The sequence below is a fragment of the Colletotrichum karsti genome, assembly GCF_011947395.1.
Source record: "Colletotrichum karsti strain CkLH20 chromosome Unknown Scaffold10, whole genome shotgun sequence".
Taxonomy (NCBI): Eukaryota; Fungi; Ascomycota; class Sordariomycetes; order Glomerellales; family Glomerellaceae; genus Colletotrichum; species Colletotrichum karsti.
Window position 1 is genome coordinate 429,662 of NW_024065910.1, and position 27,125 is coordinate 456,786.

The 27,125-nt window shown below is 55.7% G+C and overlaps 6 protein-coding genes across 6 annotated transcripts; 3 read left to right on the forward strand and 3 right to left on the reverse strand.

The window, feature by feature from the left end:
- Positions 1 to 457: 457 nt before the first annotated feature.
- On the reverse strand, positions 458 to 6,158 carry CkaCkLH20_03983 (SPX domain-containing protein; the record flags this gene model as incomplete). Its single annotated transcript, XM_038886702.1, has 9 exons — positions 458 to 603; positions 653 to 1,430; positions 1,482 to 1,826; positions 1,880 to 3,047; positions 3,114 to 3,350; positions 4,290 to 4,507; positions 4,569 to 5,135; positions 5,291 to 5,750; positions 5,851 to 6,158. The coding sequence occupies 9 exons, from the start codon at positions 6,156 to 6,158 to the stop codon at positions 458 to 460; spliced, it is 4,227 nt and encodes a 1,408-aa protein (XP_038747952.1).
- A 1,095-nt stretch (positions 6,159 to 7,253) lies between these two features.
- CkaCkLH20_03984 (uncharacterized protein) lies at positions 7,254 to 12,927 on the forward strand (the record flags this gene model as incomplete). The annotated part of the gene is made up of 7 exons (XM_038886703.1): positions 7,254 to 7,494; positions 7,542 to 7,649; positions 7,703 to 8,031; positions 8,098 to 9,111; positions 10,119 to 10,635; positions 11,247 to 11,647; positions 11,707 to 12,927. 7 exons carry the CDS (start codon positions 7,254 to 7,256, stop codon positions 12,925 to 12,927), a joined length of 3,831 nt encoding a protein of 1,276 aa, XP_038747953.1.
- A 138-nt stretch (positions 12,928 to 13,065) lies between these two features.
- CkaCkLH20_03985 (geranylgeranyl transferase type-2 subunit alpha) lies at positions 13,066 to 14,640 on the reverse strand (the record flags this gene model as incomplete). The annotated part of the gene is made up of 3 exons (XM_038886704.1): positions 13,066 to 13,445; positions 13,495 to 14,359; positions 14,548 to 14,640. 3 exons carry the CDS (start codon positions 14,638 to 14,640, stop codon positions 13,066 to 13,068), a joined length of 1,338 nt encoding a protein of 445 aa, XP_038747954.1.
- A 1,326-nt stretch (positions 14,641 to 15,966) lies between these two features.
- CkaCkLH20_03986 (SNARE domain-containing protein) lies at positions 15,967 to 19,847 on the forward strand (the record flags this gene model as incomplete). The annotated part of the gene is made up of 4 exons (XM_038886705.1): positions 15,967 to 16,099; positions 16,146 to 16,510; positions 18,857 to 19,035; positions 19,184 to 19,847. 4 exons carry the CDS (start codon positions 15,967 to 15,969, stop codon positions 19,845 to 19,847), a joined length of 1,341 nt encoding a protein of 446 aa, XP_038747955.1.
- A 1,415-nt stretch (positions 19,848 to 21,262) lies between these two features.
- On the forward strand, positions 21,263 to 22,216 carry CkaCkLH20_03987 (calcineurin-like phosphoesterase; the record flags this gene model as incomplete). The annotated part of the gene is made up of 1 exon (XM_038886706.1): positions 21,263 to 22,216. The coding sequence occupies one exon, from the start codon at positions 21,263 to 21,265 to the stop codon at positions 22,214 to 22,216; it is 954 nt and encodes a 317-aa protein (XP_038747956.1).
- A 2,246-nt stretch (positions 22,217 to 24,462) lies between these two features.
- On the reverse strand, positions 24,463 to 26,162 carry CkaCkLH20_03988 (uncharacterized protein; the record flags this gene model as incomplete). Its single annotated transcript, XM_038886707.1, has 5 exons — positions 24,463 to 25,202; positions 25,258 to 25,478; positions 25,535 to 25,589; positions 25,642 to 26,061; positions 26,120 to 26,162. 5 exons carry the CDS (start codon positions 26,160 to 26,162, stop codon positions 24,463 to 24,465), a joined length of 1,479 nt encoding a protein of 492 aa, XP_038747957.1.
- Between the last annotated feature and the right edge of the window lie 963 nt (positions 26,163 to 27,125).

The window sequence follows — 27,125 nt, forward strand, 5'->3', positions numbered from 1 at the left end:
TTTGGGACTAGCGCCAGTGTTACCCTTCCACTTGAAGCACTTGGACTCCACCTCCTTCAACTCGTGCTGGGAACAGCTTCTGATTGGTTGAGTGTACCTCCGGGGATTTGCTTCACATGCATTAGGCACGTTACTCTACTTTTGACTGCATCTTTGAATGAACTGCATTTGACCTTGTTGTCACACCTAATAAACGAATAAAACGCCTCAACCGCTTGAGTTGGGAAATATCAGCACGCCATTCTAGCTTCCCCTTCAACCCTGCTGGCAGAAAAATACCCATGCCATCTATGCAACCAAGTCTGTCTATGTGCGTGCCATACGGAAACGAATACCGAGAACTCTTGACTCCGCTATCTCCTTCTCCAAATGTATCCAAATGAAACGATACATCTTGCGAAGTTAGGCGGTGTGTATGAACGGGGATGTTTATGTGGAAGATGTGTACGAAAGCTGTTTAGTCGAGACCGGCCACTCTCATGAGCCCGTAACCCAGAGAAACAACAACGATCAACGTCAGGATACTGCTGGGAACACCTCTGCTGATGAAGTGTTTTACTTGCAGATATCTCTGGCCAGTTGGGTCTTCCTTCATGATAGCAGCTTCGGATGGTTAGCATAAGATCAATAGAGGAGCAGATTAGTGACTTACTCATATTCGGGAATCCACTCGTCGGCAGACCCATGGCAGCACTGCACATCAAGACACCGCCCATGACCAGCAGGTTCGGGTGAGGCTCGTCCATGTTCATACCAACGTCATACACCAGCGGCAGGATGATGAGAGCCGCCACTGTGTGACTGATGAAGGTGGCAATGATGAGAATGAGGGACGAGAAGACAACGAGGACGACGTAGAGGCTCATGCCCTCGACTTCCTTCGTCACCACACCCGCGATGGTGTGCAGCAGACCAGACGACTTGACGGCCTTGCCCAAAGCCAAGCCTCCGGCAGCCAGGATGATGATGGTCCACGGGAAGTTGTTGAAGTCCTCCTTGGTCAAAATGCCGATGCCAAAGAAGAGAACGATGGGGATGATGGCAATGACACCCATGTCGCCAAAGGTGCCCTCCAGTTGGTGACTGGCGCACCACAAAACAATCGTGGCGATCGTCACCAGAGAGACGAACCACTGAATGCCAGAGAACTTCTCCTTGACCGGGCGAATAGGAGCGATGGTGGTCCCCTTGCTCGGTTGGAAGGTGATCAACAACAGAACCCAGATGAGAAGCAAGGAGACGATGCCGACGGGGATGACAATGAAGAACCACTGGATCCACGTGGGTGCGGGCTTCATGATTCCAATGGCAACAACATTCTGAGGCGAGGCAATGGGTGACAGCATGCCGCCGATGTTGGAGGCCAGCGCGATGCCCATGATGACAGCCTTGGACATGTTTGACTCGGAGGGCAACGTGCGCAGCATTGGCTGTTGAAAGTGTTAGTGAGATGTGTTACTTGGAGGCACGAAAGGACCAACCTCGATAATGGAGAAGCAAAGAACAGGGGCAGCGACGTTGCTGATCAGCATACTCGCGAAAGCAGCAACTAGCATGTTGGCAATGAGCACCGTCCGAGGAGTTGTTCCAGCCTTGCTGAGAACAAAGGTCGCAAGGCGCTTATCAATCTTGCACTTGGATAACGCAGCAGCGAGGGTGAAGCCACCGAGAAGAAGCATGATGACAGGCGTCCACATCGCGGAGAAGATATATGATGTCGCCGCCTTTGAATCGAGTCTCCTGTGCGGCTTGTCCTCGGCGCGAACAACGTTCAAAACGACACAGAGGAAGGGTATCATGAGCGACGTCACGAATAACGGAATGGCCTGGATGCATGTTAGTGGCTGCCAGGCTTTTGGCGCATGGTTATTGAACTCACCTCTGTGGCCCAGAGAATGCTGACGAAAACAATCAGTGCCAAGCAGTTCTGCTGCTCAGGTTTCTCCATGATGGGGATGAAGAGGAGCAGCATGAAAACGGTGATCGCGATGAGAAGAGTGAGAAGAGGTGTGCTGGCCACCCAGGTCGGGACGACGAAGCGACCCATGGGCGTCACCACCTCCTTGGTGATCGGAGCGAGCTCATCGTCACCCTGGAGGCGCCGGGAGCCTGACATGCCGTCCCTACCCAGAAGCGTTCTGCCCAAGCTGGCAGCTTCTGCGCGACGCTCCATACCAATCATGTCTCTCCACACAGTGTTGCGCTCCCAGACAACATGCTCGCGAAGGTGAGATCTGAGGTCTCGCTTGGCGAGGTTCTCGTCGCCTTGCGTGACGATTTCTGCATATGCCTTCTCAATCTTGGAAATGTTCTCCTCGATCGTCTTGATGCTCTCCACCTTGAAAGGATACGCCGAGTCGACGTTCGCAGACATGTACTTGGGCCGCAGCTCCTTGTCGAGGATCTTGTCGAATTTCTTTAGAACCTTGCGGAAACCCGTTCTGTTGAGCTGCACATACGACTTCAGCTCGCAGAGCTGGACGTAGAGGCTGATGATGCGCTTCTTGAGCATGATGCTCGACGAGTAGAGGAAGGACTGGTCCGGCATCTCGTCCTGCGCGGTACTGTACCGTCGCAACGACCTGCCCAGCGTCAATTCGGTCGACGCCGTCAGCTCTGTCGCCGAGTGGCCCAAATTCGGCGCCGTCTTCCGTCTGGCGCCGCCGCCGAGGCTGGACCGACTCTTTGTCAGTCCAGTCGTCTCGTCGTCCTCCTCGTCGTCATCGCTGTCATCCATGTTGCCATCGATCGATTCGGACCTCGCCCCGTTCGTCCCTGACATCCCCGGGCGGGAGCCGCTGCCAAATGACCGTCTGGGCTCGCCGTTCTCCTCCTCCTCGGACGAGAAGTTGCCGACGTCGCCAAGGAGCTGGTTGACATCGTCGAGGAGCTCGCCTTCCTTGGCCACGTAGAAGGAGCAGATCTTCTCCAGCTCTACGCCCAGGGCGCGACTGAAGACTTCTTCGGGCTCTTCATTTCGAATGAGGGGTCTCGATTCGGCGTCGCCTCCGGAGGTCTGGTGGACGGTCTTCTCAAGCTGGTAGATCCTACGGCGCATCATTAGTCACCTGAGACATCGGGTTCGGGTTGGGGAAGGCATTGGGGAGACCCACAGCTTCTTGAGGTTGCTGTACGCGATGTAATGGCTGCTCCAGTCCGGAACAGCATTAAACTGGATGCTGTGTGAGAACTTCATGTCGTCTTGCTCCTCAAGCCACCGTCTTTTCCAGATCCTCTTCTGCTCTCGCTGGGCCTCTCGGTCCTCCGCAGTCTTGCGGGCGGTGATGGGGTTGTAGTCCGCAAGTTCGTAGCTCTCGGTTGTCGCAACAGCGTCGGCGTCGTTGGTGGAGCTCCCTCCCCGTTCCCGAAGGCCTGATGAAGGTTGATCAAGGTCAATGAGAAGTCCTGGAGGCGCAGTGCCTGCTTGGTGGGTAGAGGAGGGATTTTGAGTTGGAGCCGGGGACGGTATGGTGACAGAGGGGTCGCGTGCGACTGCTTATCGGAAACTCTGTATCGCGAAGTGATGCGAGGCGTGCTAGATGGTGTTTAAGCTACTACAATAGCATCCCGCGTTGTGGTAGTGGCTGCAACACGTGGGGAAAGCGTTGGTCGTCCTGTCTCCCAGCTTGTTGAATGAGCCGCGTGACGATTGTAATTGGTTTCATTTGGGATTAGCGCAATCCCAGCTCCACGGGCGACCTGGACCACGACACCTTGCGATTTAGTGTCGTTGCCATTGGTTGCAGGTCGCTCGGATGGAGTCTCGAGATCCAGCATATGTGGCTATCGGATGGATTATGTAAGGCCGTGACGTGACCTTATCTGATAGAGGAATACCCGAATGGCTTTGTGAGGTGGGTACGGATACAAAGTTAATTCTGCTACTACCATTTCCGATCTCAATCATCACCATCTTTCTTATCATGCTTTGACCTTGGAAAAGCAAGTCGTATCCCCGAATGATGTCGAGGTCGTCGTCGGAGACCGATACACGTATGTTCATGCCTCGTTCATCTACTTCCATTTCTGATTGTCTATTCTAGTCCAACACATGTCTCTTTTACATCTCGAGTCTATTGATTTCCATTCCTAACGCCGGCGCCGTACTATGTATCCGTGCTCTGAACCCATGCGATGGAGATCTTCTGTATACTTGATGGTCATCAGGCCTGGAAACCTGATGAATGCCTGGGTATCGCTCAAATCAGATGCCACAAAACAAAACAAGATGCTACGAAACTAAACAACAAGTCCAAACTCAAAGCGATTCCCGAAGTCTAGCGCGAAACTTCTCGCAGTTGAACTGAAGCCAGACCACGAGTGGTACTGTCGAAGCGGCGGCGGCGGTAATGAACCACTTCGCGCTGCTGTTGCTGGTAAAGCTTTCAAGAGCATGCTCCGCCAAGGGAAACAGCGCTCCGGATGGGTATCTGAGAAGCGCGATCGCGGCACCCGTGGCGACCGCATGCTGAGGTGAAAGATCGATGATGTACACGGCCGTCGTCATCTACCAACCCAGTCAGCCATCGTTCACCCTCAAACACTTCAAGTCGTGATAAAGCACTTACAGTTATGGCAAACAGCCCACAGCCAATGAGGTACTCGCCCAGTAGAGGCACGAGGTAAGACACACTCGATCGGGCAGTCGTGTTGTAGATGATCATGCCAGCTACGACTAGTATGGCAGCAGCGTTGAGCAGTGGAAGGCGGTGTCCAGGCAATCTCTCTCCGCCCCTGGCCAGCCGTGATACCACGACGTCGCTGAGGAAGCCGAAGATGAGGAGTCCGGTGAACATGCCTACTCCCATACCTGCAAACGCCAACCCCGCCTCTGCGGTGTTGAATCCATACACCTCCTTATAGGTCATGGGCACATCGATGTACAGCCAGACCTGGAGCCCGTAGAAGAACGATGTGACAATAATGGCGGGCAGGATACTAGGCTCGAAGGCCAGAGCCAAAGGTCGAATCGCCGCCTTGTAAAGCAACGTCCTCATGGGTTTGGGGGCTTCAGTAATAATGTCCTTCTCTCCGTTAACGTCGCCAACAATACCCATTGCTGCGAACTTTCTTCGAAGCACCGGCAGATGCGTCTCGCACATGAGACACTGCGTGAGTACAACACTTATCGAACACTGTTACTTCTGGTTAACACGACCAAGGAACGAAGACATACATGAGACGAGGATTCGGCCCACGAGGGAAATGCCATGACACGCCAGGCGTCATCTCATCCCGCCGTAACTCAAACATCGAAAGGAAACAAGCCGGCGGAAGATGTTCAACTCACCATAAAAACCAGAAACCCAAAGCACCCCCTCCACCCCCAGACCTGGGCAATCCCGCCTCCGAGGGCAGAACCGACCGCAGGACTACAAACGCTTCCGAACGCCATCACCGACAAGGCCCGGGCGCGCTCGTGCTTCTTCATGACGTCCGTCGCCGTCCCGGAACCCTGCGTGATCGGGCTCGCCCCGGCGCACCCCGCCACGAACCGGAAGAAGACGAGCCACTCGGCCGACGGCGCGACCATACAGCCCAGATTACACACAAGAAGAAGCACATTGCTGAACTGGTACACCGGCTTCTTTCCCAGCACCTCGCTGAGCGGCGCGATCAGCAGCGGGCCCGCCGAGAACCCAAGCACGTACGCCGACACCGTCAGGTGCGCCAGCGAGGGGTTGTCTTCGATGCTGAAGTCGCGAATCACCTGGTCCAGCGCGGGCGTATACACGGCAGATGCCAGAGGACTGCGGGGAAGCAAAGGCAAGATGCCGTTAGCGCGTGCTTATTTCTCTTTTGGCTCCGGCAGTGCAGAAGTCTAGATGGGCGGCAGCCATGTGGACTTACGTGACGCATGTTATGAAGGCGACCACCAGAATGTGAGTCCAGCGCTTCCTGGCCGACCACAAGATCGGGTCGAAGGGTTCGCGGGCGTCCAATTCGGACGGCGAAGCTTCTGACGCGGGGTGGTGATCGGCGGCAGCCTCTACATCGCCATCTTTGCCCTCCTCCTGCTCCGGGTCCAGAAACCGCGTGGCTTCCTCGGGATGCCTGTCATCCGATGACAGCCACTCTGAGCTGATGTTGGCGTCGAAGTCTTTCTCGTTCACCAACTGGAGACCATCCCCAACAGCTTGTGTCTCGTTGGCAGGCATTTGTCAAATGGTTCGGCCAACAGTGACGTCTTTGCTGCCCAGATCTCGAGAAGCTTGCTGATCTTTTCGCCCTTTGACAATCGGCGATGGACGGAGGGGAAAGAAGGTATAAACTGGAATTCGGACCAAAAGTAGTGTATACAGCCGACGTTTCTGATTTCCTGGTTTCTTACGACTTCTTTTTGCCGGACTGAGGTACAGCTCTCGACTGTATGCAGCTTCTCTCACCTCTGGATCGTTCTCGCGATGCGAGTCAAGGAGAAAAAGGAGAAAGGGTGAAGCCAGTTCAAGCACGACTTACGACAACGTCGGCTTGCACGGCTTCATGGGAGACCCCAGCTCGGAGGAAACGTATCAGGACCGCCCCGCAAGCGTTGCGCTTGAAACTTTATTTTCGAGCTTAAGTGGTCTGGCGTTTGGTGATGCGACATTACCATCGGTGAATGCCACTTTTTTGACTTTTCCATCCTTCACTACGGCCGCTTACAGCGCATTCGAATGGGACGGCCATCCTGGGTATCATGGAACCGCTAGACGATCAAATGGCGCGCGTCGTTCTGCCGATTACCCGTCCTCCCACCGGAAACCACTCTACGTGCCGTTGATACACGCCCTAGATAATGCCTCGTATATACAGACTTCTACGGCTTGCCGATTCGGCAGCTACACGGCGCTTACTACGCTTACACAAGTCCGTCTTGGCATCTTAGACTCTTCCTCAAAGTCGAGTAGAGTTCCTGTCAACTGTAAGAGCAACTCTCTCACAGCCAAGGACAGAACGGCAGTTAACGATACAATCCGAGTAAAATAGGAAATAAATATGGCACAGTGTCCCCGCTTGGAAACGGTCTGGGCATCTACGCTGGCTCATGCGTTGCCGGTGTTTGCTCCCCTCACCGCCATAGGCACATCATCGAGAACCCCTGCCGTTGCGACGACGTCGTGACGATCTCGGAATATCTGCGGACGACACCCCAGACATAACCAGCCCCCAATTGGCAATCACGCGGGCACAAAGCCAAGGCTACCCACTCTCTCCTCAGATATAGGACTTTCTAAGATCTCGGCCCGCGCCCCGGGCTCGTCGCCGTGAAGATGGACCCTGAAAAGGCGGCTGACCCTTCAGGGTCTTCTCCACGTCCTGAAGTCGTCCGAGTTGAAAACCACACCACAGACGTGACAGACGTGGAGAAGTGCGTGAACCTGTCTCCTACCGAAGACATACCCATCGCACCAATCGAAGAGAAGATGAGGCCGAGATTCTTTGACGGCACAGCCACGCTCACCGTGGGCGACGGTGTCATTCTCATTCCGACCCCGAGCTCGGATCCCAGAGGTACGTTGTAAATCACCATTTTTCTTCCAATTTCCCGGAAACGATAGACCAAACTCTCATGGAAAATACGAACCCCTCGGCTTACGAACCAAAACCAGATCCCCTCAACCTCCCAGGATGGCACAAGAAACTCATCGTCGGTATCATCGTGCTGTGTAAGTCGCCGGCCGTCCACTCACCTGGGCAGCGTCTTACTCACGCGTGGTAGATGCGATATCCGGCCTGTGCCTGATCACCGCGCTCTCCGCGCTCATCGTCTTCATCATGCCGGACTACAACCGCGACGGCATTACTCCAGACCAGATCTCGAATCTCTTTACCTTCCCCAATCTGTTCCTCGGCCTGGGCAACCTCGTGTCGATGCCCATCGCCGTGGCCGTCGGCCGGAGACCCGTGATCCTGGCGTCCAACGTCTTGCTGTTTCTCGCCGCCGTGCTCTGCGCGACGAATAGGAACTACTACTGGCATCTCGGCGGGCGCATGGTTGCCGCTTTCGCCGCGGCCCAGTGCCAGGCCTTGGCTCTGCTGATTATGCAGGTAATTAAAACAAAAGTCTCCATTCCAGAGGCGGTTCAGGGCGAAGGCTGATTTCAAACGCTTCAGGATATTTACTTCCTCCACCAGCGCGCTCGCGTATTCCAGATTTATGCGTCCGCGGAGGTCCTCCTCAACTCCAGTCTCGTTATCGCGTCTTCCTACATGGCCGACGCTCTAGGATGGCGGTCCTGGTACTGGCTCTTCGCCGGCCTCTCGGGCCTCGCCATGATTCTCACCTTCTTCTTCGTCCCTGAGACGGCGTATGATCGGCCTATCGAGTCCTTCATGGGTTCTCACCCTAGTGACACGCGGAACCTCCTTCCGGCGCAGAGCAGTACCCCTGGGTACATTGGCCGGAGCCGCTCACCGGGTCCGAAGTACACCGCGACAGACGACAGGCCGAGTGTCGATTTGGAACACTATCAAGAACGTACATTCGCCTCCAACCTGCAGATATTTGTGCACAAGCCAACCTGGTCCCGCTGCTGGCTCTGCCTGAAGCAGATCGGACAAGTCTTCCTCTTCCCGCACGTGCTCTGGGTGGCCGTCAACAACGGCCTCTTCCAGGGCATCGACATATCGATCCAGATGACGTACGCCGAGGTTCTCGTGAAGCCGCCGTACAACTGGGCCAACACGTCCGTCTCGCTCATCCAGCTGGGCCAGATCGTCGTCGCGCTGCTCTGCGTGCCGCTGATCGGCTGGATGAGCGACTACGTCATCCGCGTCTCCGCGCGGCGCAACCACGGCGTGCACGAGCCGGAGCAGAGGCTGGTGGCGTGGATCCTGCCGATGGCGACGGCGCTCGTCCTGACCGTCCTGTACGGCTACGTCCTCAAGAACCCCGAGAACTTTCACTGGATGTCCATCGTGTCCGTCGTCGACGGGTATCTCATTGTCCTCATGGGCGTCAACACCGTCGGGACGGCGTACCTGATCGACAGCCATCCGAGCTTCGCCGGTGCGATTCTGGTCGCGCTCCCCGTCACCCGCGGCCTCGTTGGCTTCGGGCTCAGCAAGCACACCACTGAGTACATTGCCAACATCGGCCCCGTCCGGACGTTTGGCATATACGCTGCCGTGAGTGCAGCCTTTTGTCTGCTGGGGGTTGTTTTGTTTTTCAAAGGCAAGAGGGTCAGAAGGATCTGTGCTCGAATGACCCAGTAATACGATTATGACCATGACGAATCACGAGAAGTCTGACGATTGAAGAATGCCTAGGAGCGTAAGTCGCTTCGCTCATGCACCACCTCACTTCTTGTAAATATTCTTCCATGCGTGGCATGGTTTCAATAAATACACATGCTTGTTGAGTAAGAAAGTCTGTACTGTTTTGACTGGATGGCGGTGGCACTGCTCTTCTACCATATCATTTTCTAACTGAGAAATATTTTGCCAATGGGTCGCCAAAATCCAGGAATATTTGATAAACATTCATCATCAGCCGTGTATTGTGACATATCAAATTAGGGGTTCTGTGATATTTTTTCGCATCAAATAAGAAGGTCTCTCTCGCGGCCAAGAGTCGCCTTGAGAAACTACAAAGAAGTCGCAACAACAGGACCTTTTGACCATTCATTTGAAGCTTCATATTGTCTTCTCAGAGTTTCATCATTTTTAAGATAGGAGATAAGGCGACAATAATTAAGTACTGAGGTTATCAAACGGCCCTGGCCAGTTATCAGGGCCTTGGAGACGTGTATCGTGTAAGGCGTGAATCAGCGAGACCGCAAAGCTGTGAACAGATCAGTAGAAGATGCGCTTGGTGAATCATCTCAGATGTAGAGACGTGATCTATAAGTAGAGAGTTGAGGTTCTCTAGTGCTGGTCATCGCTTCAGTACTTTCTCGACATCAACGACATCTTCGTACTCACCACGAATCACCAGAGCCTAATCAACAACTACCATCGACGACTAAGAAGACAAAATGAGCTGGCGCAACCTTTTCACCAAACCTTCGCACAGAAGAACCACATCCCCCTCCACCTCCTCATCCCTCACCTCCTGCTCAAACCCATCCTGCTCCCTCCACGGCTCCCGCAGCAGCGAGGCAACCCTAGGCAACAGTCAAACTTACTCCACCAAGCCCCTCATCCACCGCAGCGTCCTCGTCCGCTTCGCCTTCATCGCCGACGAAAACAACACCATCCCCGTCCGCCTGATCGAACACGACGGCGCCCCGACCACCGTCTACAACTTCCTCCACCTCGTCAGCGAGGCCGCCGTCGGCCTCCTCTACAACCGCAGCCTGCACGACTACCGCAGCGGCGCCGACCCGCACGCCCGCTTCCTCGGACGCCTCCGCGCCACCCAGGCCATGATCCGCGCCGGCTTCGACGTCAGGGTCCGCTGGAAGCTGGGCGACGGCTTGCTCGGGCACTCGGAGGTCCCGCTGCTCGACGCGGACAACTGGGACGAGATCGTGGGATTGCTCGCGGGTCCCGGCGGTTCGCGGCACTGCGTCGTGGTGGACCTGCCGGATGATAAGGTGGATTGGCTGAGGAATGTCGTACCCGGACCGGAGTCTCCGGAGGACGGTTCGGGGCCGGAGACGGAGGAATGTGGATCGACACGGGGCTCTTCGGAGTGGGCCCCGATCCGCTGTTAGTTTGGGCAACTCTAATCTTTGTAATACTATCTTCAAGCTTCGAGCTCACCAGCATGTTCTTTACCTCAAATAAACCAAATCAAAAATGTGCTTCACAAGCGGACTTCCATACTCAATACAGATTAGGTTCAGTCTGGGCGCCGAAAGCAAATGGCCGTCACCGTGCATCTCCCCTGTCCAAACCCCTGAGCTCCAACCGTCCACGACCAGTCGGCGCATCCCCTGCTGCACGTGCTGCACGTTCCCCCCCACACAAGCTTCGATATCTCAGCTATCCCGGTTGCACCTTTTCGCCTCCCGCATCATCGTCACCGAACCGCAGTCTATTCCTACCGACCTCCAGGCGAGGTTCAATGAGGTGAACAACAACAATTCCTGCAGGCCAGTTGCAGCAACCTATCCCCACTCATCAAAATCCACGCTTGTGATCCCTGAAAGGCCGCGCGAATAGTGCGCAATTCCCATCCTGCCTCCCCGCGGCACGGAAATCACAGAGGTTCCCACGTGGGATACGACCCATACCGTTCCTCAATGTCAAATCCAACTTAAAAAATAAAGAGAGAAATGGAATGGCTTCCCCAAACTTCTTCCCCCGAAGGCCTCTAGCCTCGCCCGCCGCCTGGATCAAGTCCCTCGTCCTCGTCGCCAGCTTCATCATTTTCGTCGAGTACACCCTGTCGCAAGTCATGGTCCCCAAGCCTGGCTCCTCGCTCCTCGCCGCGCTCGCCGTCTTCGGCAGCGGCGGCAGCGGGTCCTCCGTCGCGCCGGGGAACACCACCACCACCGGCCCCGGCGGTGTCGACATCGGCTGGCACCCGCCCGCCAGCTCCGAGGTGAACAACCTCACCTCCGTCATCGGCGGCAAGGGCGTCTGGGGCTTCATCTACGACACCTCCGCGACGCCCGACGATAAGTACGGGCAGTACAACTGGTGCAACATGCCCCACGTCCGCAAGACCGAGTACGTCAAGGCCTCGGACGAGTACGAGCTCAAATACGTGGAACTGGTGAGCAGCCCTCCTCTCGTTCACAATCTCGTCTTACGTGAAAACTCATGAACCCGCAGATCCATCGCCACCACAAGCGCACGCCCTACGCCTCCAACGCCTTCCCCGTGGAATCCTACCAGTGGAACTGCGACGAGCAGGGCCTCTTCTACTACGGCGAGCCCTTCTCCAGCCGCAACAAGCCAGCAAAGACGTACTGGAAGGTCTACATCTCCCCCGTGAACCCCTTCGTCCCCGCCGGCTGGATCGGGACCTGCCAGTTCCCCCAGATCACCGCCCAGGGGCTCGACGACTCCTGGGTCCACGGCGCCGACCTCTTCGCCGTCTACCACGACCTCCTCGGCCTCCTCCCCGCCCGCGACGCCGCCGGCTCCCCCGACTGGCTCCGCCAGGTCCGCTACCGCGTCACCAACAACCAGATCACCAGCCAGGTCGCCGGCATGGTCGTCAACGGCATGTGGGGCACCACCGGGTCCGCCGCGCTGAGCATCCAGGCCGCCGGCGTCGACTCCCTCGAGCCGCAGTACGCCTGCGCCGCCGGCGCCGCGCTCTTCAACCGGATCAAGTCCTCCGCCAACGCCCCCTGGCAGCAGCACCTCGACGCCGCGGCGCCGCTGTACGCCGCCCTCGACGACATCTCGGGCGTGCCGGCCGACGACGCGGGGTTCCACGCCAGTTTCGACCACTACTACGACAACCTCTCCGCGCGGCAGTGCCACGACAAGCCGCTGCCCTGCAAGCTCGTCGACGGCGCCAACAGCACGACGTGCGTCACGCAGGACCTCGCGGACGCCGTCTACCGGCTGGGTAACTGGGAGTACTCGCAGATGTACCGCGACGCGCCCGACTCGCTCACCGCCAGCGTGGCGAGCTGGGGCGTGTGGGTGGCCGAGCTGGCGACGCACCTGCGCGCCGTTGTGGCGGGGCAGAGCGAGGTGGTGTATTTCCACAACGTCGCGCACGACGGGTCCGTGTCGAGGCTGCTGTCGATCCTGCAGCTCGAGAAGATGGTCTGGCCCGGCATGGGATCCGAGGTGGTTTTCGAGCTGTATAAGAAGAAGGAGAAGAGCGGTGGCGAGGCGGCGGCTACGGCTGCGCCGGTCGCTGGCGGAGAGAGCGGGTGGTATGTGCGTGTTCTCTGGAGCGGGCAGGTTTTCAAGTCGTCGAACCCGTCTTTGGGTTTGATGGATATGATTCCTGTCGAGACGCTGCTGGCGTATTTTGACGGGCTGGTTGGAGAGAATGCTAGTCTCGTCAAGGGCAAGTGCACTGCCTCGTAGCTCATGAGGTCATGAATGTACGATGGGATATACATACGTACGCGGTAACTATATGTACAATTTTGCGTCTAGTTCGCTGTAATCATAATGGTATTTGGTCAAACATCGCCCGCCCATATTCTTGTCGAATCAATAAACTTAGACAAGTCCGCACTCCCTCTCGAGATCGCTCCATCGTCCCGATCGCATAGGGTCCAGCTGTCGCACCTTCGCCATCCACGCCTTGAGATCCGCAGTCTCATCATCGGTGAGAGAGCGTTCCTCGATTTGGGGCAGGGCCCTAGTGTAGTCCAGCAGGGCCTTGTAGATGCCCACGACGTCGTCGTAGTCCTCTGCCAGCTCCTTGATATCGTCAATCTCACGCTTAACGTATTCCGCTCTCTCTTTCTGCGACAGATTCGGAGCGATCTTTGGCCCGTTTTCTGATTCTGTCAAGTTTAGGACGAGGAACTGGTGGTAGTACCATAAGGACTGATCCTCGGGGCCGACGTTCAGTGCTTCGCGGACGAGGTTGAGTTCTTTATCGGTCAGTACAGTCAAGTCGCCTCGGGTCATCGGCCGTCTTACCATCATCCAGAAACTTCTGCCGCGCGGCGTCGTCGGCCTTGCGCTCATCAAGCAGGCGGGGTATCAAGTTTGTGCGGTTATGCCATGCTGAAAAGTTGGACAGGTCGACGTTGATCATCTTTGTGGTGTATTCGAACTCGGATTCTACCATGCTCTTCCCGTCGAGGACTTTGCTTTCCAAAGTGGTGACTACCTCCCGGCGGTAGCCCCAGGCGTGAAAGTTGCGGCGGTCCTTCGTGAGCATCTTGGATATAAGACCAAGCTCCTCTTCCCATATGCGGCGAGCCATGGCTTTCGGGAGGAGATCTATGCCTTGTTGTAGGAGCCAGGAACGGTACTTCCAGATCCAATAGCTCTTGGGAAACTCGAGGAGCAGGGGAATGGTGAACATCAACTCGTTCTTCAGCGTTTCGATAACAACCTCTGTCGAAGGCGCATTCTTCGCTTCTGAAGTGACGTCTTTGCCATCATCAACTGTTGTACCACTCTTCCCACTCTCTGGGGTTGTTCGGGACGCGGGGTCGGGCTGGGTCGTGGTCGAGGAAGAGGGCAACGAGTCGGCGGAGGACGGAGACTGAGTGCATGCTGCTGACGAACTCGCGGGCTGCGCCGATGGCGACGGCCCAGGCGAGGGTCTTGATAATGATCCACAGGTTAGGCAGCGCCTGCGGACGTTCCATGCCGTGTAGTGCTCTGGGTTCAAGCGCAAGAGCTTGGTCGTGAGGGAGAAGGTCTCGGGATCGGATAGGTCGGGGCTGGCGCGAAGCAGGGAGTCTTCGAGGGAGCGGAGGGTCGCGATCTTGGCAAGGTCGGCCTGGAGCTGTGCTTCGGTGCGTGGCTTCCGGGCTGTGCGGGCTACGCCGTGCTGGGGTTTGATCGTCAGTCAGCGTTGGAGATGCTATGCGGAGGCTTGGAGGCAGAAGTTAGAGAGAGCGAGGAGGTAGATGGTGATACGAGAGACAAGGTCTGAAAAGGGGATGCTCACGGTGTCCATGGAGAAATCGAGGGTGCTCTGGAAGAGCGGGATGAACTTATGAAATCAAGGATCAGGACGACAAGGGACGCGGAAAGATGGAAGTGTCCGGAGAGGCGACCCGGGGTGGAGGAAACGGGTGGAAGCTCTGGGCGGGAATTGAAGCTGCTCATGCGGGCAGGATGCGCCGGCAGGGATTCCCCACCACTCAGGCTGCTCTCGGGCGGGTGAGACAGGTCAACGGGGACCCTGAAGGGTGCCTCGTTTAGGCAAGTCATTTAGCCATAGGGCCCGAGCTCCCGGCGTGGAAGTCGCGTCTCTTTTGCTGCGTCTTTCGTCCACTTTCAACGTCAGTCGTCAGTTGAACAAATCAATTGCCGACAATGATTATGGTCTTCATTCATTGCTGAGTCGTTTTATAAGAGAAAGACAGCAGATACAAGGCCGGTTTCGACCCTTCTCCAAGTAGTATCTCGGAAAGAACCTTTCAGAGCAACTAGATGAGACTTCATCACACCTTCCCAAAGATGGATGCTTATGAAATCCGGGGTCTGTCACAACGACTCTATGGCAGTCATCATCGAAGTAATTGCCTCGTCCATGTGGGATTGGATCTTCCTGAAACATCAGCTGCCACATCTGGAGGTAAGAGAACAGGTTACCAAACATCTTCCTGAGAGCCTCTTTCCTGCCATGGCCAATGATGCCATGCAGCCCGTTCTCAAATGCCTTTGGCACTTGGCAGACGGAACTCTGTCTTCGGCCTCCTTTTCCTCTTTCTTCATCTCCGCTCCTAGAATTTCCCTCTGTCCTAAGTACGTCGACTTGACATCACTAATTTCATTACACTTCCGTCGGCGTGCCTAAGACAGCTTCCAAGACCGTCTTCGCCGGAAGATTGTCTGTTGGCAACACAAAACAACCCGCATCTCTTTTTTGAAGAACCAAGTCTCTCTCATTCTGGAACTCGATAGCTCTATACTTGCATCGGCATACCCCAACTCCCAATGACAGACTTATGTCAGCGTCTCGTCCAGCTAAAAGACCACCAGTTTCGAAGCCATCTTCCACCCATGCGTCTGCCTCGAAGACATCGGCACCTGTCAGGTCACTTTCATAACAGCTGCCGCCGTGGCTATTCTAAGAACGAGCAGTTTGAAGACTCGCCATCGGATATCGAAAATGAAAACCCCGGCGCAGGTCGTCCCTTGGCTCCGTCCAACATTCAACTCTACTTGGACGGCTCAGGGGCTGGCAACGACAGCGATTCGGATGATGGCGACATTGCCATCCGAACACGACCAGATCCAATACGGCTGAAGCCAGGTTCTTCATCCTCAAATCACTTCATTTCTGCCGCTTGTACGCCGTCAAAACGCAGGCGAGGTTTGACCAACAAAACGCGGCCAAGTCCGGGGTCTCTCCGGAGTCCTGACCGTTTCATACCTCGTCGAGATCACCAGACGCCAACCTCCGAGAAAATCCGAGTCACCAAAGATATGGATGATTTATCACCAGAAGAAAGACTGCTGAGGCACGACTGCGTGGCGTCAGATCCCTTTCGCAGACCACAGCAACAGACCATTTCCTTCGCATCTAGCTTTCGTTCCATATCAGATGCACCATTTGGTCGTAAGTATCCATCACAGTTTTCCATCACAATGTCTAACGCCACCAGTTCCCACGGTTCTATCGGTGGTATCACAGAACCAGGAACAAATACGATCAAGTCACGGTGTCGAATGGACTGTCGGCGGTTTGGATGCTCCTCCTCCGGGGACCGCTGTCGATGATGGTCACGGCCATTATCTCCGCAGTGGATCGAATGCCCGATTCATCACCACCAACTTCTCCACGGCCCGCATCAAGAAGAAAGAAGACCTGGAGCAACACAGGGGAATGCTTGCCGACGCGCTGAAGCTGAACCAGATTTCAAGAATTCTGGACTTTGAACATCCTATTGGGTCTTCGTACCGTGTACTGGCTCAGCAAAACAAGCAAACGCAAAAGGAATCCAAAACGTACTGGACAGGAACTCAGTGGGTGAGCCCACCGGGAAAGTCAGGTAAGTCGATCCTACAGACCATATGGGCAGCAGGATTAAACATATTTGTCTTCTCAGTCTTGCGGCCAGTTCTACGCGATTTGCCAACAACTTCATATAAAATCCTTGACGCACCTGGCCTTCGAGACGATTACTACTGCTCTGTTTTGGCGTACTCTCCAACCTGCAACGCGCTCGCTGTCGGACTCGGCGGCCTTTTGTATTATTGGACTGAAGATACTGGAGCGCAACTTCTCGACGCTGCTGCTTACCACGGGTGGGTGACATCACTTTCCTTTTCTTCGAAACAAGGCGGCAACGCAATTCTGGCCGCTAGCCGGTCTCGCGGCCATGTCACTCTGAGATCCATCATGGAGAACACTGCCCGTTTACACCTTAGACAACAATGCCAGGTCAACTGTGTTAGTTAGCGGCCGACAGTGACAATGCGACCATCCAAACATCCTCGCGCTCCTGCTCGTCTGGTACCGACCGAAGATTTACTAGTCGGTGATGAGCGCGGAAACATTTTTTACTACGTCGTCGAATGGCCGACTGCATGGCAGATGGAACAAGACGGCTGGCCGGGCGTGGTATCCATGATGGCTCGAATCTCTGTACATTCACAGCAAATCTGCGCTATGGTCTGGTCTCTGGACGGCCAGAACATGATGTCGGGATCCAACGACAACTCGGCATGCTACTTCGAGGTCGAGCGGATGGTGACACAACGCCACAGAACAAGCAATACTTCATCCGACGCTACCTCTCTTACCAGTCGAAGATTCAACAGTCGCTCCTCCGACACCCAGATTGAACCTAGGCAATATGGAGATAGGCAGCATGACTGGTTTCCACGCACACTGGAGTCGCTGTTGCATAGCACCGCGTTCGCAGGAGAGGAGATGGTGGAGTTGACAACCCAAGGAACTAGCGCTCGCATGGTTCAGCCATTTGAGGGCGACATCATGAGATTTTTTCCCGGTTCAGAGAAAAGCCGCTAGAAGCACGGCGCAGCAGTCAAGGCAGTCGCTTTTTGTCCTTGGCAAAAGAATCTCGTCGCAACAGGTGGCGGGTCGAATGACAAATGCATTCACTTCTGGCACGTTGCGACCGGCGCACCTCTGGCCACCATCGCGGTGTCATCGCAGGTCACAGCGTTGATCTGGTCAACAACGCGCCCCGAAATCGTTGCTACATTCGGGTACGCTACCCCTGATCACCCATATCGGATCGCGGTTTTCAGCTGGCCGTCCTGTAGACAAGTTGACGCGGTTGCGTGGGAGAATGGACCACGGGTTTTGTATGCGATTCCATATCCTGGAGCACCGCCAGATGCGAAAAGGGGTAGTCGGACGTCAAAGGAAGGGGTTATTGTCATGGCCACAAGCGACAAGAACGTGAAGTTCCATGAGGTGTGGAAAGACAGGCCGAACAAGACGACTGATGGTGTTGGCATTTTGGGTGGAAGCGACATTCTCGAGGGGCTCGATGGTATTGATAAGCAGTTGGGCGTCATTCGCTAGTGCTCGTGGTGAGCTGCGAGTGAAGGAGTTGAGAGTAGATCATAACAGAATGATACAGATATGCTTCCTAACCCAAGCAAGTGCATGTGTAAGTGTTAGGTGTCGTTTGGGTCAGATGTGAGTAGGCAGATACTCTTCAACCGCTGTGCCACATTGACCTTTGATGGCTCTGGCAGTTCTCAGCACGACCTGGCGTCAAGGCGAGAAGTTCTTCATCCTGATTATCATCTGGGCGGTGGCATTGCTGAAACGGTCTCGAGCTGAAACCTGCGATTATCACAGCTTCCCAGAAGTGTATGTGAATATCCTACAAAAAGCAGTAATTATAACTTGAGTTGTTCACATATCGAACATACAAAACTTCTAAACACATGGTAAAGTCACTTAGACATCAAGCTGCCTAGTAGGAAGACTCCTTGAGCTGATGTCCCGCGATCTTAGAGCCCAGACCCCCAATCCAGAGACCCTTACCCACCGGAAGCGCTACCCCAGGCACCCCAAGTCCGCCTAACCAATCCCTGTGAACGCGGGAACCTCAAGCCGCTGCCTGAACCGCAAACGTAATCCGCATTGCTGGGCGTCCTCCACATGGCCTCTCCGTTCGGGCGCATGAACACCCCCAAAACCCCGAATCTTCAACTTCCGGTCTTTCCACGTCGAGTCCGCTACGAGTTCAGATTGAAAGCCGCCGTCCCGTCGAGTATTCGAGTTGTCTGATTCTTCGAATCAATCCCAGGCGTTGAAGCCGCTCGTTTTCTTTTTACCTACCGTCTTCTATATCTATTATACCCAGGATTCATCATGTCCACCTTGAACCAGCTCTACCTCCTCGCCGACCACATCAAGCTCTCCCTCCTCGAGCGCCAGCGGGCCCAGTCGTTGAACCTCGACGCCGACACGCAGGACGGTCATATTTCGCGGTCGCTGGACCAATTCCGTGATGGCTTGGAGTCTCTAGATGCCGAGGTCAAGCGCCTCCAGGGCGCAGGCGACGAGAGGTGAGCTTTCCCGTTGCCCGCGAGATCCCCATATCTCCAAAACGTCGAGCGACGTCATGTCGGACGTTCTCCACCAACCCTACATTCGACATCACGACAACCAAACACACACGCAGACACAAAATACTGACAGCCCGGAATCAAACAGCGCCGCCCAAAACATCACCGACTCCCTCCCGGCCCTGCAGAAGCAGTTCTCGGACCTCACCTCCCAGTTCCACGGCTTCTCGAACCCCTCCACCTCGAGCACGACCACGACCCCCAACGACCCGTCCCTCTCCCCCGACTTCTCCGCCGTCCAGTCCACCAAGCCCCTCAAGGGCTCCCTCCGCGGCCTCCCCGGCGGCGTCGCCGCCGCCGCGGGGGCCAACAACAGCAAGACGGTGCGCTTCACCGACTCGCCCGCGCCGCCGCCCGAGGACCCCAACGCCGCCGCCCTCTTCGGCGAGGGCCGCTACCGCGACGACCCGGCCGACACGGCGGGCTACCGCGACCAGGCCGAGGGCATGGACAACCAGCAGATCCACGAGTACCACACGCAGATCATGCGCGACCAGGACGACCACCTCGACCGCCTCGGCGAGTCCATCGGCCGCCAGCGCGAGCTGAGCATGCAGATCGGCGACGAGCTGGATTCCCACGTCGCCATGCTCGACGAGGTCGACGGCGTCGTGGATCGTCACCAGGGGAGGCTCGACAGGGCGAGGAGGTCGCTGGGGAAGGTCGCGCGGGACGCCGGGGAGAGCAAGCAGATGATGGCCATCATTGTGCTCATCATCATCTTGGTCTTGCTGATTGCCATCTTAAAATAAGAGGTGCGGCCGTTGACGGGAGAGGGGAAGGTTATCGAAAGGGATGAAAGAGAGAGGCGGCAGCGAGTCTGGTGTGAAGTCCTCCCCACGAGGGGAAGACGATGTGTGTGCTGTTCATTACCGAATTCTGTTTCTCCGGAGGCGCATAGCATGGTTTGGCGTTTGGGGGAGGGACTTTGTTTCGTTTCTTTCTTTTTGCGTAGAATCTTTCATTACTCGGCATACTGCCCAAGGGCTACAATTGTATTCACTAAGGGATTCTTCCACAAATCAGTTCGGGACGGTTTGCAAATGCCCCTTTTGCCGGCCGCAGAGAACTCGAAAAAGGACCGTACCTTATTGCTACCGGGGCCTCAAAGTTCCTGGCGCCGGAATTGCGCGACCTTTGCATACCGACTCGTATTCCTTCGACATCAAATCGTCGCCGCCAACTTGCCTTTCGTCGGCCACCATCCTGAGAGGCAGCGCCGCTTGAACACTTGGAGCGTGCTTGATCACGGGCCCGCGACGTTCGCTACACGCGATATAGGTAGCGCTAGAGCTACCCGCCTCCAACAAGCGGGGTTCCACCCCTACAGCCACGGTCTATTAGTCTAGTTGGTTAGGACGTCGGATTCTGATTAACATCCAGACCTTCCGTAAGCCCAGGTTCGAATCCTGGATGGACCTACTTCTTTTGATTTTTGCATCTGTATGGGGATGAATTGATCCTTTTTTGACTGCTATCGATCGCAAGCCTGAAAATAATGTCGGATTGTCTGGTCCGGGAACGTCTTCAGGGAAGCGTCAGAACGTCAAAAGTTTGGAAAGCTCGACTACACCAAGGCCTCTCAAAGGATGTGTTACCGCAAATGAACAAACGTTTGGCTCTACCAATTGAGAGAGAGTCTTTCAAACTGCGTAGTCAGGATTCAACACCACTCATCCACGCCAACTTCTCTCTTCCACATTGGCAGGATTGAACATGATCGCCGACCGATGTTGTCTCCAAGACTCTTGTGTCCCGAAAACCTGCTGATTTGTCAAAGCCATGTCATTGGACCATCGCCGCGGGGCAGGCTCACCACTATTTCATTCGCAATCTACTGCGCCTCAGTAAACCATCAAACTAGCAAAAGTCATCACCAGTTTGCGATTGAAATAAAAGAGGGAGTAGACTTGCTTTGTTGTCAAGCGGTAGGACAAGGTTGTCTGTCCTTTACAGTCATCATTGTCCACACACACACAAGCTTCTTTTTTCGACTTTAGTACCCCGTCCCAGTCAAAATCTCACGTCATATCAAGAACAAAAGAATACTTCCCAAAATGGCATCTATATCTCGGACCTGACGCCCACCGAAATCCGCGCAGAGTAAATCATTACTTCGACCATATAGATTATATAGAGAAAGAGTGGGAAAAAAAAACAAAGAAACATGCGCTTCTTCAGATCTCCGACGTCGGGCCTCGACGCAATCCTCAACCGTCCGGAAGAGACGACCTGGGACCGTCTACTCTCCTCGCCCCTGACCACCATCGCGAAGTACCTCTACGAGTTCTTCCCCGTCTCCTTCCCGACGCCGTCCCCGCGCGGCGGCGGCGCCGTGTCGGTGGTCTGCGTCTCGGACACCCACGGCACGCAGCCGCGCCTGCCGCCCGGCGACGTGCTCGTCCACGCGGGCGACCTCTCCGTCTCCGGGAAGCGGGAGGAGGTGCGCGAGACCGTGGACTGGATCAAGCGGCAGCCGCACCGTTTCAAAGTCGTCATCGCGGGGAACCACGATCTCTGTCTCGACGAGGACGGTGAGGAAGAGGTGGTGGATTGGGGGGACGTGGTGTATCTCAACCGCTCCTCCGCGACTCTGAAGATCCCCGTGGAAGATTCCGCGGGGGACGTGAAGACGAGGGAGGTCCGGGTCTACGGCAGCCCGTACACGCCGAAACACGGCAACTGGGCCTTCCAGTACCCGCGCTCGGCCGCCTCGAACCCGTTCACGGGGGACGTTCCGGCGGGGACGGATATCATGGTCACGCACGCGCCGCCGAAGGGACACATGGACGATCCGAAGGGCCACTGGGGCTGCGAGAAGTTGCTGGAGGAGGTGTGGCGGGTGAGGCCGCGGTTGCACGTCTTCGGGCACGTTCACTGCGGGCGCGGGGTCGAGGCTGTCGGGTTCGACGAGGTGCAGAGGGCGTGGGAGGATTTGGTGCTGGAGAGGTCGAAGGGCGGGAGGGGTGTGTGGGCGTTCGTGCGGATGGTGAGGGCTTGGTTTGGTGTTTGGTGGAGGGGCGGGAGGAGGGCACGAGGGGAGACGGTGCTTGTTAATGGTGCTGTTAAAGGGGGGTTGAAGGATAGGTTGATTCGGGAGGCTATTGTTGTGAGGATATAGAGTTGACGTCGGCGTGGAGGCGGGGAAACACGTCTTTCGTATGACGATTGGCCAACACATATAATTGGTAAAAGTAGATAGATTCATAAATTCTAAAACGGAAACACCAATGTCTCTGAAAGCCTTCTGGGAGTCTACAGAAACAAGAAGTTGATGATATGACATACATTGCAATAGAAGGGATGGATATCATCAAGTTGACTTCTTCCGGTCTTCCGTCCTTCTCTGCCAGCAGTGAGTTATCAACGTGTGATAATACACAGGCAAAGACAAAAAAATCGATCAGCACCTCAATTCATTCACCGGAAAACGGTGCGCAGGTCGTTTTCGTCCAGGCTCGCCCCCTCCACTGGTCGGAGGACTTATGACATTGGAGCAAGCGTAAGCCCTACCATCAAATGGGCGGTGCAACTCGGGGAAGAAATTGACGAGGAACGAGTCTTGCAATGAGACTACCCGACTACTAAGATAGGCTGATCACTTCCTCGCCTGACACTCTTTGGGATGGTTGTGAGGACGTAGCCCTGATTTCAGCAGGACGCCATCATCTACGTGCTAGAAAACCAAGGAATCCAGACTAGAACGAACTCTTCCATGTTGAGTATTTAAATGCCTTGTATCTTCCAAATTGAATCCGGCTTTTCTCATCCAGAGATGTGGTGGTTCAAGCGTTGTTTCGTTTATTGTCAGAGCCATCCACCCATAAGAAGATGACGACAGCAGATTTATCGCCGGAGGCATGTTGTCGCCAATCCAAAATCTTCAACTCTCCCGTCTCCCTCTATTGGTCGTGACTTATTAATGTGTAATAAGACATGAACAGGCCCCTTCCAGCAACGGCGATACTTTACAGCCATGAACAGGGACGGAGGAAGGCGGCCAAAACCAAGCTGGTTAGTGTTTCAATCCGGAGCCAAAATGGACAATCCGAAGCCAATTCCTGGGTTGCGTTCTGTTGCCAGAATGGAAGCAAATAATGCTGTTTGTATATATAGGAGGGCGTTTACATAATCGAGGGCTTCATGGAATCCATAGGAAATGGCTTTGGCTAGAGATATGAGTAAGAGCATCATCTACATGCGGAGAGGAGGCTAAGGAATCCGGACGTAGATCGTGCTCCTTCATGTTAATCATTTAAAAGCTATCACAGCACTCGGATTCGGCTTTTTCCATCCAACAAGACAACGTTATGGTAGTACTTATCGTACCGATCCCCATCAACTACCACAGCTATCCACACATAACAAGCTGACGACAGCAAGCACGTATGCTGTGGATAGAATCTCGTCATCAATCTGACGTTCTCAGACCTTCCTTCCCCCTTCGTGGGTCATGGCTTATTAACATGTGAGAATACAAGAACAGAGACGGATGAGCACAGCCAAAACAAAGCTGGCGTTCAGCCCGTCACTGAAATGAAAGCCAAGATTGCTACTGCTATCAACCTCTTGGGATCTTCGTGCGATAGGCGAGAGCACAAACAGAAGCACTCCTCAACGTGAGGAGGTTCAATCTCATGTCGGCGATAGGATTCCGGGGAAACGAGCGGTTGCTCAGATATATATATTACTTCCCTGTGTCACACTATTTGAATTCACTCCCACCTTCACGATCAACCCGTCTCCCTCAATAATAGACTCCTGACACTCCGGCTCCATTCGCGCCGGATGCTGTGTATAAGATGACTGCGCTAGTAATCGTAGACTTTCCTCAGATGTAGTCTGTAGCTAAAACACATACCCACTTCCAGAACACTCAGGCGTTTTGCCGCAACTAGTGAATCGTACCAAGAAGATTCAGATACCCTCTCCTCTCAAGCACGGAAAGCTCACACCGTTATACTTCTCCATCTCTCCTCGATTATTCGTCCCCAGATAAACCACGTTGATAGATAGTGAAGATCAAGTGATAAAAGTTCATGTGGTGACAATTCCGATCCGTGCGTACGGAGTGCATTGAATCGTTTTGATCTTGTCCTGGAAGCCCTCTACACAATCGAGATACGTCCAGAACTAATTGTCCGCGCTGCCTGTAGAAAGTCTACGCTCATCTGTGTACGGTCTTTTTATACCATGGAGCTAGAATCTGAGCACCTAAGCATCGTTCTAGCAAGACGTTACTGCGGCTCAAGCTTCGCGCTTAGGAAAGAGGAGCACCCATCTCTCCACGTCTAGGGATTCCAATCCACAACCCAGGACCCCAGATGCCCAAAGCCTCGCAACAACCGACATCACCCAAGACCTCTCCTAGGACTCCTCATCCTCCCCCGCCCTCCCAACAGAAAACATCCTCAAATTCGGCCCAACCCCCACGAACAAACTCTTATGCCTCCGCCCCGGCATCCTCTCAAACCTCAAACACTTCACCGGCGTCCTCGCCTTCACTGCGTCGAGCGCAGGACACCTCAGCCTCCGCCCCGACAGCAGCGAATACACCCCGACGCCCCCCTCATCCCCCGCCGCCGACACGATCCCGGCCTCCACGTCGACGTCGAACCCGATGTGCATGTGCGCCTCATTCCGGTACCCGGCAAACTCGACCACGGCCCCGGCCCCGTTCGGCCTCGACCGGCGGAACCGGATGTCGAACACGGCCATCCGCGACCGCGGGCCCGCCGTCACGAACTGGTGCGCGTTGACGGCCTCGAGACGCGCCAGGGGCCCCGCGGAGGACACCGCGTCCCACTCGGACCAGCGCACGCGCGTGTCGATCAGCTTCACGTCGCGGTTGCGGCCGCCCGCCAGCAGCACGTCCGGGGAGCTCCCCGGGAGGAAGGACATGTCGAGGAAGTCGCCCTCGGCGGGGCCCGGGCGGGGCCGCTGCGGGCCGAGCCAGTGGATGCGCTCGTCCGTGGTGAGCTTGAGGAGGCCGTAGCTCGTGCCGATGACGCAGGCCATGGAGGAGGAGGAGGGCGGGGCCGGGGTCGTTTGGTTTACGACGCCTTCGCGGCGGCCTGTGTTGAAGGCTATGTGGCGGATGTTGTTGACTGAATGGTGTGTTAGCTGGTGATGGCGTGGGACGAGGGATGGGGAGGGTTTTACCTCGATCCAGCAGCCAGAGTGGTCTGTCATCGTCTGGAGCGGATTTTGGAGGGGAGAAGAGGAACAGGTCGCAGGTGTTACTCGGTTCGCGGGAGGTGATGATCATGCGGTTGGAGTGTGAGTGGTAGTTTATCGATGATATTTGCGGGCAGCCGAACATTTCATGGCGGTGTGACAGACGACGTTCTGGACGACCTGACGAGTCCGTACTGAACGAAATCCTAGACCTCCCGTCAGCAAAAGCCCCACGTCCCGTTCTAGCCATTCGTCAACATACCTGTCGTTTTCGTCCGTGGGGATATAAGATCCGATCAAGATCTCCTCATCAACAGCTACGCTCGTCAGCAACAGACCACTTAGGGGAGGGGTCATGATGGATCTCACTGGCATACGCAACCCCAAGCCCCGTCTTCTCGTCCTCGCCCCCGACATAGAAACACGGGATGTTAGGAAACCTCGCCCTCGCGAAGCTCGGGACGAACGGCACCTCCCCCTTCTCCGCCACGCCCCTCGCCCACGCAACGGCCGGCACGTCCTCGACCCCGAACTCCCCGCCCGCGCCGGCCCTCCACTTCCTCTCCCGCCGCGAGACCCCCAGCTCGGCCTCCAGGAAGCCCCCCGTGAGCGGGTCCCGGAGGACGGCGGAGCGGACGATGTGCCGCCTCAGGCGCTCGCGGCGGGCGGCGACGGCCTCGGCCTCGCGGTGCTGGATCTTGCGGCGCTTGACGCTGTCGGCGGACCAGGCGGCGTTCTGCGGCGCGCTCTGCGCCTTTTCGATCTTGAAGTACTTTCCCTTCTCTTCGTCTGTGTTTGGTGTCAGTGACTAGTGAATCTGTTTGAGATATCGAGGATGGGGTGTTACCGTAGTAGAACCCCGGGATTTGCATCCGTTGTTGGGGTGCCATGGTATCGGAACACCCACGACGCCTTGGCGGCGGCGCGTTCTTTCGGCTCCGGGGAGTGTGTGAATAAGAGAGGCGTCGAGACGACGAACCTCGGTCCCGAGAATGTGAGAAAGAGAGTGAGAGTGTGTGTAGACGGGTAGGTGTAAGTGTCGTCTAAGGGACGAGACGAGACGACGGGCCAGTTGGACGAGGCTTATTTGCCCAAACAGGTTAAACCACACCAAGCAAAGCAGCAAGAATAACGAGAATGCCGTAAACCACCTTAGGTAGCTTGCCTTCTCCTCGCCTTCAGGATCCAAACAGGGCGGCGCACAGTTTCCCGAGCTAAGCTGGATATACTGTGACGCGATCTGATGGGTGTATGGTGTTGGTGGGTGTTACAACAGCTAGCAGCAGCAGCAGTATGAGCAAACAATGACAGTGGCGGATATGTCAATCGCAAGAGCGGATTGGGCCGAAAAAGACACACACACATGCAGGAAGGGTGTGTGTCCGGCACGATGTCGTCGTCGTTCGCGCTGACAAAGGACCAGAAAAACCACACCCCAGAAACCCCGGAAGGAAGATGGCGTCGGTGGCGCCGAAAGCAAAAGGCGGGCAGTGTGTGGTTGGTGTGCGGTATCCGTACGTACGGCGGGAAAGACGGAGTTGGTGGAAGGGTGGAAGGGTGGAAGTGGGAGGGCCGCACGGCGGGCACGGCGGGGTGGAACCACGCTCAGGAAAAGAAAATTCAAGTGGGGGTTACTTGGAGTAGCGGTCGGTCGGCGCCGGGACCGGTTCGGAGACTGAGGGAGAGGGAGGTCCTCACCTCAGCGCCCATGGCCCCGCGGTACAGCGCCAACGTTCGCTGAATCCCGCCCCCATCTACCGCACCTTCAGCGCCCCGAGTCGCCGCGTGTACGGGGCGTCGTCACATCGCCTTTCAAGGAAACAGCGAGACTAAGAAAACCACCACAAAACCAC